General features: G+C 36.3%; 2 protein-coding genes across 5 annotated transcripts in view; both read left to right on the top strand.

Annotated features, from left to right (window-relative positions):
• LOC107748774 (U3 small nucleolar RNA-associated protein 4 homolog) overlaps positions 1–2,156 on the top strand; it is an 11,266-nt gene extending 9,110 nt beyond the window's left edge. For both annotated transcript variants that reach the window (XM_016563716.1, XM_016563718.1), the window contains exons 14-17: positions 1,114–1,209; positions 1,313–1,498; positions 1,720–1,830; positions 1,918–2,156. In XM_016563716.1, the coding sequence (XP_016419202.1) occupies positions 1,114–1,209; positions 1,313–1,498; positions 1,720–1,830; positions 1,918–2,034 (510 nt within the window). In that variant the 3' untranslated portion in view covers positions 2,035–2,156. The remainder of the gene's footprint in view (positions 1–1,113; positions 1,210–1,312; positions 1,499–1,719; positions 1,831–1,917) is intronic.
• An 842-nt stretch (positions 2,157–2,998) lies between these two features.
• LOC107748773 (VPS9 domain-containing protein 1-like) overlaps positions 2,999–13,515 on the top strand; it is a 20,920-nt gene continuing 10,403 nt past the window's right edge. For 2 of the 3 annotated variants that reach the window (XM_016563715.1, XM_016563713.1), the window contains exons 1-12: positions 3,503–3,606; positions 4,130–4,202; positions 4,697–4,879; positions 5,709–5,868; positions 6,752–6,863; positions 8,466–8,528; positions 9,259–9,311; positions 9,553–9,640; positions 10,235–10,320; positions 10,407–10,930; positions 11,199–11,328; positions 12,205–12,410. In XM_016563715.1, coding sequence (XP_016419201.1) covers positions 3,508–3,606; positions 4,130–4,202; positions 4,697–4,879; positions 5,709–5,868; positions 6,752–6,863; positions 8,466–8,528; positions 9,259–9,311; positions 9,553–9,640; positions 10,235–10,320; positions 10,407–10,930; positions 11,199–11,328; positions 12,205–12,410 — 1,777 coding nt within the window. In that variant the 5' untranslated portion in view covers positions 3,503–3,507. Of the gene's footprint in view, positions 3,103–3,502; positions 3,607–4,129; positions 4,203–4,696; positions 4,880–5,708; positions 5,869–6,751; positions 6,864–8,465; positions 8,529–9,258; positions 9,312–9,552; positions 9,641–10,234; positions 10,321–10,406; positions 10,931–11,198; positions 11,329–12,204; positions 12,411–13,515 lie in introns of those variants that run through there. The other variant, XM_016563714.1, reaches the window with a different exon arrangement.

Genomic DNA, 13,515 nt, shown 5'->3' with positions numbered 1-13,515 from the left:
TATTAGAATGATTTCTGAAGGATCATGTGACACTGAAGACTGGAGTAGAGGTCTACACGGGTCCAAAAATTCGTAAAATTCGTAAAAAACGAGACCCGTAAATGTAAACGACCCAGACCCCCCAGACCCGTCTATTATTTTGAAAGTTGGACCCGGGCCCGTGCAGAACCGAGAAATGTCCTACCCGGAAGAAGACACAGACCCGACTGGACCCGATTGGCACATATTCCACAGCAAATTGCTATTAACAAGTCGATAAACAAGTTGTGAAAATTAAACTTTTTGTCTTACCTAATGTAAGAAGCCTTCTCCCTTGTACCTGACTGTGATGCACACAATCCTCCTTGCCAAGAAAGTTCCATCCGTGTTATTCCTCTCTTGCCAATTGAAATGCGTAATCCACTCATTCCAGTTTCAAAAGTCCACTTGCTGTCACGGTGACGGATGACAAATGCGACTTTGCAGTTTTGCATTTTTTGTATCTCGAGTCAACTTGCATAATAATTTAGACTGTTTGCCCATTTGGATTATAATAACGATTGCTCGTCCAGTGCCATGGCTGCTGACGTTAGCTTTACTTATTTGCTATCATCTCTGTGCTCTCTGAGCCGAGTCTGAGCAAAAATTTTAGATATAACAACAAGACGGTTCATTCATAATATTATTTAAAAAATAATAAATAATAACTCACATCACTCATGAAGGTATCCATTATCACGGCGCGTGTGCATTAACTCCGCCCACCCTGCTTCTTATGACGTCGCTCGTGTTTTTTTCCACCTTATTTCAAATTACCGACTCACACTTTTTCATCCTAATTTTACAAGTTGAAAGTTACAAAACAACACACGCACAGCGCTGACTGACTCTGATAACTGCCGGGTGTTCTCCGAGTCCGATCGACTTGGGTATTACACACAATGTTAAACAGACCCGGGACCCGAAGTAATAGATTGGGACCCGACCCGGACCCGGCTGACCATTTCAAATATAGCCCCGAACCCGTACGGATCCCGGGTCGGGTCTCGGGTCCTCCGTGTAGACCTCTAGTTTGTATACACTTGTAGATACATTTGACAGAAGATGGATGATTAACGTTGACCTATGTTTCAGGCTCATTGCACAGTTCCTATATACAGTTCTGCTGTCACCGCCATGGGCATTCACCCAGCAACAAACTGTCTGTTCATGATGCATGCAGATCAACAGGTAATCACTGAGCTTTTATGACAACCTCCATTGAATAGTGAAAGTGTGACATGAAGTGGGTTTGATTGTATTTCTTGGTCTCATGTGTTTTTGTTCACCACAGATGTTTGAGTATTCCATAGAGCAGAAACAGTACACGGATTGGAGCAGGACGGTGCAGAGGAAGGGCCTTCATCGCCTCTGGGTGGAAAGAGACACACCATGTCTCAATGTGATGTTCAATCCCCAAAATCCTTCCCATGTCATCCTGCATGATATGTACATGCTCTGCATCATTGACCAAAGCCTGGTGAGACAGACTCGTATTCAGAAAGCATTTGCCACTCTTATTGAAAACAAATAATCAAAAAGTGCTATTATTTTTTTCACAAAATTGTTTTTAAATGTATTTTTCCTTTCTATTTTAATTTTGTTATTTATTATATCTGAAATGTCATCTATCTTTACAAAGTTGAGAGCCTAATATTTATAATATCGGTAGATTTATATATATGTTTGTTATTTTTCTAGCCACTGCCTGATGACAAAACTCAGTTCTACAATCAGCTGACTTTGAAGAGCCTCACAGAGGAACAGAGGAAATCTCACAGCCATGCATTCAAAGTCTGCAAGACCTTCAAGGTGTGTGTGAGCCACATAAATGTGTTTTTTTTTTTTTTCGCTGAAATTTTGGATGGAAAGTGTATAACTTTACTCTCTGTCTTTTAGGATATCCTGTGTGTTGAGCTGATGCCGGATCAGTCTCTGGTTGTGGTTGAGCGCCCTCTAGAGGACATTGCCACTCAGTTGCCTGCACCCATCAAACAAAAGAAATTTGCCACATAAGGATAAACCTCTCCATCTGTATGTGTTTGGCCTCAGTGAGGAAGTGTGTTTTATTAAGAGACTGCAAATTGTTCCCTGTTTCCCCCAATGTAAAAACTGATGAGACCGTATTAAAAAGAAATACTTACTGTACCTGCCGTGTTGGTCTTTTGTCTAGAATTGTTAAGTTTGATATCTTCAGGTACTTTCTAATATTGTTATTGTTAACAATAAGAAGTCTTCAGTAATTGAAACAAAGCTGAAATAATATGAACATTATTAAATAAAGGAAAAGAAAAACTTAAGCTCAACTTGAAAATTAGAAATGTTGCCTTTGCATCTAAGGAAGCTGTTTAAGCTGAAGTACTATAATTACTTAAAGAATAAAACTAATAAACATTAAAGTTATATAGAAATAAATATTTGTAAAAACTATTGAAAAATTACAAAAGCACGTGACAAAAACTAAAATGAAAATACAATATAAAAGCAAATGCAAATATTTCTAAATACTGCAATGATATGCAGTATAAACAATACTGAAATAACACCGTATACGTATTAAATTATTACCGTATTCATATATCATTGTATTTATTGCATTGTAACGATACAAAATATAAGGTATTTCAAAGAATTCAATGGCAGGGAAAAAGAACAAAAATAGTTATAAGCAATATAGCCACTTTTTTATTTCTGTTGTAATTATTTAATATGTATGCCTATTTTCTGAATGTTTGCCTTATTGTTATATTTATTATATTTTAGTTCATAATTAAGGTCTGTGGTTACCATTACTTGAAGAGGCTTTTTCGCTTTTTTTTCTCTCGCTTGTTTGACATTTCCCCAAAATGTGAAACAACTATCATAATACAAGCTGTATTTCTTTGTTTATTTAAAAGCTATGTTTACGTCTCCTCTTATTTTGAAAACGCGGTAATTACGTCACTAGAGCAGCTTGTTGCGGACTCACGCGATTGTTTTGGCAGGATGGCCGCCCCTGTAAGTGACAGCAGTCAGAGACCGCTGCAGAATGCCATGAGACTTGTAAAATTGGCCATTCAGCTGGATACTGGCAACAGACACAAGGTACAGATGTTTAAATCTTTAAACCTGCCCTGTTTGGTCCAGATATGATCATATTTATCCAATAAATGCATGCGAGAGTGACGTAATTTATCAGCGTAAACACTGATCGAAGCCGATGATCATGAGAACCCCAATGATTTTCCCCGAAAAACTACTGCGGTCCAGTCGATCGGGATCCAGTGATATGGAGTGTTTACCTTTTGATCTTAACTAAATGTAATTACCTGTTTCCTAATCGTATAAAATTAGAGTGTGTTTAAAAATTCATCAGTGTTAGTTTGAGTTTGTTGTGAAAATACACATTCTCAGTGCAGATTTAGATAAAATATTTAGGTGGTACATAATGTTGTGTCTCTGATTTTTTATTTTATTTTATTTATTTATTTTGGCGATTGTTTTGGCAGGATGGCCGCCCCTGTAAGTGACAGCAGTCAGAGACCGCTGCAGAATGCCATGAGACTTGTAAAATTGGCCATTCAGCTGGATACTGGCAACAGACACAAGGTACAGATGTTTAAATCTTTAAACCTGCCCTGTTTGGTCCAGATATGATCATATTTATCCAATAAATGCATGCGAGAGTGACGTAATTTATCAGCGTAAACACTGATCGAAGCCGATGATCATGAGAACCCCAATGATTTTCCCCGAAAAACTACTGCGGTCCAGTCGATCGGGATCCAGTGATATGGAGTGTTTACCTTTTGATCTTAACTAAATGTAATTACCTGTTTCCTAATCGTATGAAATTAGAGTGTGTTTAAAAATTCATCAGTGTTAGTTTGAGTTTATGTTGTGAAAATACACATTCTCAGTGCAGATTTAGATAAAATATTTAGGTGGTACATAATGTTGTGTCTCTGATTTTTTATTTTATTTTATTTATTTATTTTGTGAATGGTTGTCACCAGACACCAGAAGAGGACATCTAGCAAAGACTTTAACATAACTTTAAGGCACTGAGTTGCAGAGCACATCCAATAAAATCTTCCTGCCACCCACTATGATTATTTATATCCCTTTATAGGAGGCCTACTGTGAATACTTGAGAAGTATCAGCTACATCTCTCATGCTTTGCTTGAAGATGCCACATCTAAACGTAAGTTGTTCATACTTAATTAAGAAATGAGTTAGTTTTCCAATTAGACATCCTTCAAACTTTCTATTCAAATGTGATGTGTGCTTTCAGGCTTCAAAGGTTATTTCACAATGCATTTTATTTCCTCTGCATTAGTCATTGTCATGTGGTGTAAACTGGCTTCCTATTTCAAGAGAGAACTTTTAAGGAAGCGATTGTATGTGCTAATGTGTCACACAGATTTGTGTGCTTCATCATGACATCACAATTCATTTTACTGATAAGACACACAAGGTTCAAATGTATCTTAGCTTCTGTAGATTGCATTAAATGATTCTTAAAGCTCTAATAAGATCAGGCTAGATCTCACCTTTGTTCATAATGAACTTTTCAGGCTTATTTAAAGTTTGCCTGGTTGATTAGGCAGAAGTAACTCCACCGTCAGATCGTACCTTTGAATTTCTGTTTTCATGGGCTGAATGAGACATATGACTCTTATGCACTTCTTCTGACAGAGATGGAGTCGGTGGAATTGGAGAAAATGGTGAAACTAGTTGAGCAATGTTTAGAGAGGATTAAATCATGCATCATAAGAAAGCGAGAGTCCCCAACACCCGTCATCTCCTCCACTCCTCTGTCCGCTTCCCAGCAGACCACCATTCCTGTTATTAATGTGACAAATCATCCCAAAATGACAGGTGAGCCTTGATTTTCTTTGTTCGGGGTTTTCAGTCAGAGTGTCTATGAAGTTTCTTACAGTTAAAACAGAACAAACATGCATTTTAGTCTGGGACTAGGCTTAAGCCTTGTCTGTGAAACCGGGGGGTAATGTATTAAACATATAGACATTTCTTTAAAAATATTATTTATGCACTACTATTTAAAAGTTTGGAATAATTAAGATTTTCTAATGGTTTGAACAAAGTCACTTATGCTCACCAAGGCTGCATTTATTTGATCAAAATACAGTAAAAAACAGTAATGTTGTGAAATATTATTACAATTTCAAATAACAGTTTTTATTTTAATAGATTTTAAAATGCAAATTATTCTTGTGATGACAAAGCTGAATTTTCAGCAGTCTTCATTGTCACATGATCATTCAGAAATCATTCTAATATGCTAAGTTGGTGCTCAATTATTATTGGTGCTTAATTATTAATAATGGTTCTTATTATTATGAGTGTTGGAAACAGTTTTTATTGCTTAATATTTTTGTGAAAACTGTGATACTTTTTTTCAGGAATCTTTGATGAATAGCATTTATTTGAAACAGAAATCTTTTGTAACATTATAAATGTCTTACTGTCAGTTTGGAACAATTTAATGCACCCCTGCAGGATAAAATTATTAATTATTGAAATTTTTTTTTAATCTTTCCCACCTTAAACTTTTGAATGATAGTGTATCTCAGTTAGGGCTGTGCAAAAAATCGAATGCGACTACTGACGAGATTCACATGAAAATCGCATTCGATTTTTTTACCCAGCCCTAATCTCAGTTTAAACAAAACTCCTCTTTCTGTAGAAACACCTAATGCAGCTGCATTGGTTTCTGAGACCCAAAGTAGACAGCAGCCCACCAGACATCGCAGAGTCCTCTCTGAGGGAGGGAAGACCGACTCCCCCTTCCTGCCACCTGAAGTCTTCCAGAAGCTTCAGTCAATGGAATCACAAGACAACCGAAAGTAAGTCAGTGAGCTATTGAGAGTTTCATAACCACTGTATGCATAACAGCATGTGGGGGAACCTACAGAATGATGGGTACAGAGTCCCAATATCCATTGATCGTTCACATCTGATTCCCAAAGATATAGTATGATATACAAAGACATACAAGATAACAAACAAAAACAAGATTAAATAACACTGAAAACTATACATTACTATTATATAATTCTGAAGGCTAATAAATTGTGTTTCATAAATTGTCTCACCATCTCAGAGCTCTACATTAAATAAAAGTGTTGTAATTCACTGTAACTTTCTCCATAATGAATGCCCCAGTTTTATTAAATTAGATTCTCCAAGAACATTATGCTTGGTTTTACAAGAGACAGAACAGCCTCTGTCAGATACTTGAAAACTGTATATGATGGTTCATTTTAAATAGATGGCATTCAAAAAAAGCTATTTAAGAAAGCATAAAAGCAATAATGTCAACAAGTTTGTTTTTCATCTGGATGATGCCTCTGTAAGAAAAAGAGCCCAAGACAAAAAAAAACTGCAAGCTTTTGCTTAAAATTTAAATAACTATTATAAATAATGTATTATTTAAAAAAATCTCTATTTTGTTAGCTGCTGTCCAGAACCTTTAACATATGGTTGTTCATCACTGTCTTTTTTTTTTTTAAATAATGGTTCACATGATGCCCCACGTTTCACACAATTGGTTATGTGCACTTCCACTTACCCCGACAATTGATCTTTCAAGGCTATCAGCTCTGTGATAGAAAACAAATCTATTCTGCATCCATATGAAGGAAGTTAATAGGACATCATGTTCTTCTAGTCTCACTGTCCCTTATGTACAGTATGTACACAGTAATAAGTTTTGTATGTGCATGACAGGGAATTAACGCCTATTGAAGAAGCATCACGTCTCAACCAGAAACTTAAGGCTAATTATGAGGCTCGGCTGGCAAGACTTACCCCTGGTCAGGCCACACAAAAAACCTCATTGGTAAGTCTGGAAAAAAAAATGTATGCTTATGTGTGTGTCTAGGAAATTAATAAATATATGCATACATATAACGAGAGCCCTAAAAAACATAAGGTTCTTGAGTCTGTTTGTTTTATTAGCATTCTGCTGTACTTTTTTTACATTTCCCTTTTTTCCAGTTTTTATATTTATCTGCATAATTTTTTATTTGTCTTTTTATTTATTTTTCGGCTTTTTTTTTTCATTTGTAAACAAATTCTGAAGAAAAAAGTATTTGGCAAAAAAATAAATAAAAAGGAAGAGGAAAAAAATTAATTAAATAGACCCAGAAAGGCAATGAAAATATTTCACTTTGTGATTATATCCACCTTGTGGTTCAAAGCGTTCATAATATATATAAAATTGTATATATGTGTGGAAAATCCATAAACAATGAACTTACTCTTTGACCCGATTGCAGTTGTTTACGCACATGGGTTGTTACTTTATTGCGCGCATGCGTAGAACACGTGACGCCACACCTCCTATTTTAAATGGCTTTGCGCGATTCACTGAACTTACATGTCCATGTGGTGCGATCTGGTGCGACGCCTGCTGTGGTTTTGGATCAGAAGGATAGATTGCCGCACGCAGACCAATACAATTCATATTTAATAATTTGAGGTCGCTATCGCAATACTATCGTAGTTTTAATGAGCAATATCGCATTTTCTTACACGGTAGAAGTTCTTTCGTTTAAGTTTTGGTGGCGGGTCAAACTTAATGTTGTTCGGCGGGACACAAACAGTGTGTGCTGTTCAGTTCTCAAGAATGATCCGGAGACGCAGAGAAACACCGATGGATATCCGTTTATACTGGAAAAAAATCAAGACATTCTGGAAGGTTCGTTTTGACTTATTGTATTATATTTGCGTGGCGACAAAGTAAGATATCTGATGCTTCTCAAACGATTTACATATTAAATTATTTTATGGTATGGGGGAAAATCGTATACATTTAAATGCAAACTTACGTACTTGGTATGCTATGTACGTTATGCTAAAATGTTTCCGTTAATCACAATGAATCTTTGCCATATGAAAATCCTGTGCGTATATGACATGAAAATATTTAAAGTTTGAAAGTTGGCTTGTCCTGCTGTGACATGGCCCATCTAAAAGTATTTTAATCTGCATTTTACTAATTCTGCATTATGCATGCAGCTTTTTAACTTAATTTTGATTGATACGCTACTTTTGTATTTTTGAAAGCTCATTTGACACTACAGGATTATTCTCATTCGTAAGTCGCTTTGGATAAAAGCATCTGCTAAATGTAAATTATTATTTTAAATTAATTTGGCAAAAATGTGATTTACAAATAGGGAAGAACTGGTGACCAGTTAAAGTAATTTAGTTTTTGTGATTGGAAATGGTGGATGTTTTCAAACTGAATATTTAGTGTGCTGGGAGTTTGTTTAATTCCCTCCTTTTAAAGCTGCAGTATTATGTTTAAAACTATATGCACTTTGTCATGTAAATTTCTTCCATTTTATTTTTCTTCTTCCAGTGAGTAAATGTTAATATAGTTGAAACTGAAATAATTACTTGTATAACACTGGTCTTTTTCTTTTTCTTATTTTAGACTCTCTCACTCCAGAGGCAGATGATGGAGAATCTGATAATAGCCAAAGCCAGGCAAGATGCAGTATCCTTAACCATTTCTTGAGCTGTGGCTTTGGTTAAGATCTGGTTTCAGATTTTCCACCTAAATGCATTGCATTGCGATTCTGTTGTAAAATCAGCCTTGAATTGGACAGGTGTTAAAATTTAGTGAATGGTGGCTGTAATTGGATTGTTCTTGCTACCGTATCTGTTACGTCTATTTTCTTTCCATCAATAATTTCTGTCAATCACTTATGCTGTTGTAGAGGTTATAACATAAGATTATCAAAGGGTTTTTGATGTCTATTTTAAGTGTATCAGTGTTTGACCTTTGAGATGCATGTGTCACGAGTGTTTGGGAGGAAAAGTTTAGGGTTGGAAGGTCAACGCCTCTGTGACCTGTTGTTCTTTCTTTGCAAACCATAGGCGTCTGTTGTTCAAAATGTCAATGCTCAGTTTAAGTTTTATTTGCAAGTTGCATTGAATCATAGTATTTGTAGTTTATTTTATTTTAAAAAAGTATTTAATGTTGCTTAAGTGAAATCTAATTAATTCTTTTCAAAATCTCAAATTTTTTTGCGATTTACTGAAAGCTTAAAGCACTGCCTCGTTGATACTAGAATGTGGACATGTGAAAAACCAAAGACTAAACTTTAAGCATGTTGGGTGAATGTTTAATCAATGTGCTGTGTGCAAGGTTTGCCTTCTGCTGATATCTTTTTCTGAGTGTGGTAATTTTTCAAATGTTTGGGAGTTTTCCTGAGCTCTTGCAGCTTCAAAGAAAAATGGAGGAAAGGAGACTCAGGCTGCAGGAAGAAGCCAACAGGTGAGCCTTCTTGGCCCATAGGCCATATAAAGTTGTTTAGCTGGCTATTTATTTGCAAATGTAGTATTATGAGTTTTGCCTGTTTCATATTTGTTGTTTGTGGTGTTGTGCATGACACAATACCGTGTAATAGCAAAAGAATTATGTAAACACATTAAAGCTGTTTAATGCCCAACAGTTTTTTTTTTTTTTTAATTATACAATGTTAATTTGGGTGCATGAAATGGGTGTGTTTTTGCAGGAGGTTTGTGACCTGTGGGACCATGACAGCTGAGGAACAAGAGCAGCGGGTTCTGTATGCAAGTGTACTTGAATATGAGCAAGATCATGTAAGTTTAATAATAATTTCAATTCAAACATTTAGGTTATGATAATTTTTTTTAATATATATATATATATATACACATTTTTTTTTGTTTGTTAAAAAAGTCTCAGCAAGGCTGCATTAATTTGATAAACACAGTAATAAACGTAATATTGTAAAATATTATTACAACTTAAATGACTCCTATTTTAATATTTTTAAAACATTTTATTTCCTGTGATGCAAAACTCAATTTTCAGCATCATTACTCCAGTCTTCAGTTTCACATGATCCTTCAGAAATCATTCTAATATGCTGATTTGGTGCTTAAGAAACATTTCTTATTATCATCATTGTAGTAAAAAGTTGTGCAGCTTAATATTTTTGTGGAAACTATCTTTTATTTTTTTCTCAAGATTCTTTGATGAATAGAACAGTATTTATTTGAAACAAGTCGTTTGTAACACTATACATGTCTTTACGGTCACTTTTGATCAGTGTAATGCATCCTTGCTGTATAAGAGTGTTAATTTCTTAAAAAAAAAAAAAAATCATACTGACTGAACATTAGTGTATATACATAAATGTATAAATAATGATTTTATTGGTTTAATCATAGGAATGGCCAAAAATTTGGAAAGCTAATCTGAAAAAGAATCCAAATGATCCAACGTTGGTTTCAGGTCTTATCTCATGTCTTCTCAGGTAGGTTCATGTTGTCAGATCATCTGCAAGCAGAAGTGTTTCTTCCGTATCTTATGTCATGTGTTTCTTTTCTTTCCCGATCCCAGCTACCCAGACCACCCAGTCATGAAGTTGCTGAAGAGGCTTCAGTATCGGGTGTATAACAGACTGTATCCTATAGTGAGCCAGTGTGTTCCTCTGAGCACAGCACCTGGTCACTCACTACCCTTAAAGCCCTCCCGCAGTGCCCAAAGCCTGCTCCTGTCCGACAGTCCAATCTCTCCACAGCAGCAGCAGAGCCCGCTCAAATCTGCTATGACACACAGCTTATCTGATGCCTCCATCTCTTTTTCCCCATCCCACGACCTCAATGCCAACAACACAAAGTCTGAGACAGACCCGGATGAGTCCTCAACTGTGGTCTCTACAGATAGGGAGAACTCTTTTGAGGATCTAGAGAAGTTTCTTACTCAGCTGGACTGGGTTCCTTCTCACAGTGGTGATGATACAGACTCTGATGTGACCTTCGACACAACACACATAGACCCAGAGTCTCATGTTCATCATCTTGAGGATCGTGCTTTGAAGGAACATTTGAAGGCCATCATCAAAGACATCCACATTTCTATTGGTAAATAAATGTCTGTTCTTGTGTGATTGAGACCTTAGTTGTGACTCTAGATATGTATGTGCAACATGTGAGTTCAGCATTTTTAGAAATCCCCTGTTATAGCCAGTGGGATCTGTATGGTTGCATCATGTGTTTATACTGCGTCAGGGTGTAACCAACGCCTGAGCATCATAATCCACCATAAACGTGTTTGTAAAAAGGTCCTTTAATGAAATGGACTAGTTGGCTGATTGTCTATGGTAAATGGATTTATCTTTGTGTAAAACAGATCGCCTGCTGTCTCTGTGTCTTCTGTCCTTTGAATGTCTCAACACTGCAAATTCTAAGGACCAATGCGTGGCGAGTATAGAGGAAGTCTTCTTCACCCCTATTTGGTGCCCTCTGTCGGCACTTTTTAGGTAGGTCACAAGATACATTTTTAAAAACATATACCACCATTCAAAAGTTTGAGGTCAATGAGTGGTGTTTTTTTTTTTTCACCAAGTCTGATTTACTTGATTATATACAGTAGTACTGATTATATACAGTTGTATAGTCTTATAACAATTTAAAATTTATATTTGAAAATGTAGTTTATTTCTGTGATGGCAAAGCTGAATTTTCAGGAGCCATTAATCCAGTCTTCAATGTCACATGATCCTTCAGAAATCATTCTAATATGCGGATTTGCTACTCAAGAAACCTTTCTTTTCAAATTTGAAAACAGTTGTGCTGCTTAATATTTTTGTGGAAACTGCTTTTCTGGGAATTCTTTTATGAATAGAAAAATAACATTTATTTAAAATATGTCTTTAAAAATGTCTTTACTGTTACTATTGATCAATTTAATGCATCCTTTCTTAATAAAAGTATTAATTTCTAACTTATTTAATGACTAGTATATAACAAGAATTTGGTTAATCCCCTGTTGCACAGATTTGGATTGAACATATTTTTAAAATACATTTTTCAATTGTACTTATGTGAAGTAAATACTTTATTTTAATTAAATAAATACAAGAAAAAAAAATGTCCTTATTCAAAATCTAGAATATTCAAATTACTACTTTAAATGGCAGAGATTACGGAGTCATATGAATTGTCTAGACACTGAGCAGTAGATGGCACTATTAATCTAACATTCAGTAGTCCCAGTATGGCTGAAAATAACCATCTTCCCTTACAACTGCTCCCAAAATGCTCTTAGTCATCAAAGCACTTTCATAGAAGCTGTATGGTTTAGATAATTGCATATAAATGACTTATTTGTCCTTTGTGTTGCGGTGATGCTTTAGGAAGGTGTATCGAGAACGGGAGCTGGCTGTTGAGAGCAGCATGCGTTTTCATCGTAATGTGTCACCTGGTGATGTTGGTGTACCATCCAAACTGTTCCCCAGAGACCCAGCTGTGCTGCACGGTTCCTACCCATACGAGTCAGCGGTGCAGGAGCTGAAGCTTCTGTATAGAGACTATTGTCCTCAGAAGAAACTGGAGTGTATAGGTAAGATCTTACTGTAAATTGAAACCACAAACCCTTTCAGTGTGTCGCTTTAATGTCTAAATGGAATTGCAAAAATAAAATGTTTTCAAACAGGTTTACCAAACACACTCCCCATCTGATCTGACAAACTGATAGTCGTGCCGTTTTTTTTATTTTTTAGGTGAAATCATCCTACAAATTGCTCACCTCTAGCTATTTCTGTATATTAAGTTGGGATAGGAGAACCTATTGTGACATTTCAGAAATTAATTTCTACCACCTAAGAATCATGCTTTGATAGTCATAATTATGAATTTAAAGTCTGTGTAAAGCAATATTAAATGTGTTCTGAGTTTCACACCACAGAAAAATGTGTTAACAACCCAGCCAAATTTGAATGATAAAAAAGCCAAGTAAATAAAATAAGTTACCACAATCTTGAAAAAATAAGCAGTATTCTTTGCTCTCAAACGCTGGGGGCGTGTCCACTCTAGGGCTGAACGATTAATTGCATTTGCGATAATATCGCGATATGAGAGAACGCGTTTTTTCAATCGCAGAGGCTGCAATTACACTCGGTCACGTGACACGCGAGAGTGAAGAGGTGTGTTCCGCTTGAAGATCAGATCGGTGTATGACATCAAAGTACGGCGAGAGAAAGCATAAGGAGACGTCCGCGCTCTCTTATAGCTCTCGCAGTACTTTGATGACACACCCATCGGTCTAAGCAGCGCTGCTTCAAGTCGAGCGCGGGCCATCAGCAGAAAAAGAAAAGAAATAAAACAGTAAACAGCCAAAGGACGTAACTTAGAATGGGAGATGGATCGGTTTGTGAAAGCGAAGAGAAAAACCATAGATGAAGTCGCACAGACCCAGGCAGGTGCGGGTCGTTTAAAAGCTAAATGCAGAAAATATGACAAGGCATATCTTGATCTCGGCTTCACTCACCGTGTCTATACCGGACGCTACAGTTGTCGCGCTGCGCCGCAACAGCTCTACTGTACACTGGACGCGACAAAGCGACCGTTGCAAATAATTGTAACTTTGTGTCAGTACGTCATAAATAGAACAAGGCATCAGTTTAATGTCGCGCCGCATCCAGTGTAGACAGCGTCACTGATTATAA

Source organism: Sinocyclocheilus rhinocerous, unplaced genomic scaffold (assembly GCF_001515625.1).
Source record: "Sinocyclocheilus rhinocerous isolate Xijiao unplaced genomic scaffold, SAMN03320098_v1.1 scaffold3305, whole genome shotgun sequence".
Lineage (NCBI taxonomy): Eukaryota > Metazoa > Chordata > Actinopteri > Cypriniformes > Cyprinidae > Sinocyclocheilus > Sinocyclocheilus rhinocerous.
Note: the sequence above shows the minus strand (reverse complement) of the source record. Positions and strands in the feature narration are given on the sequence as shown.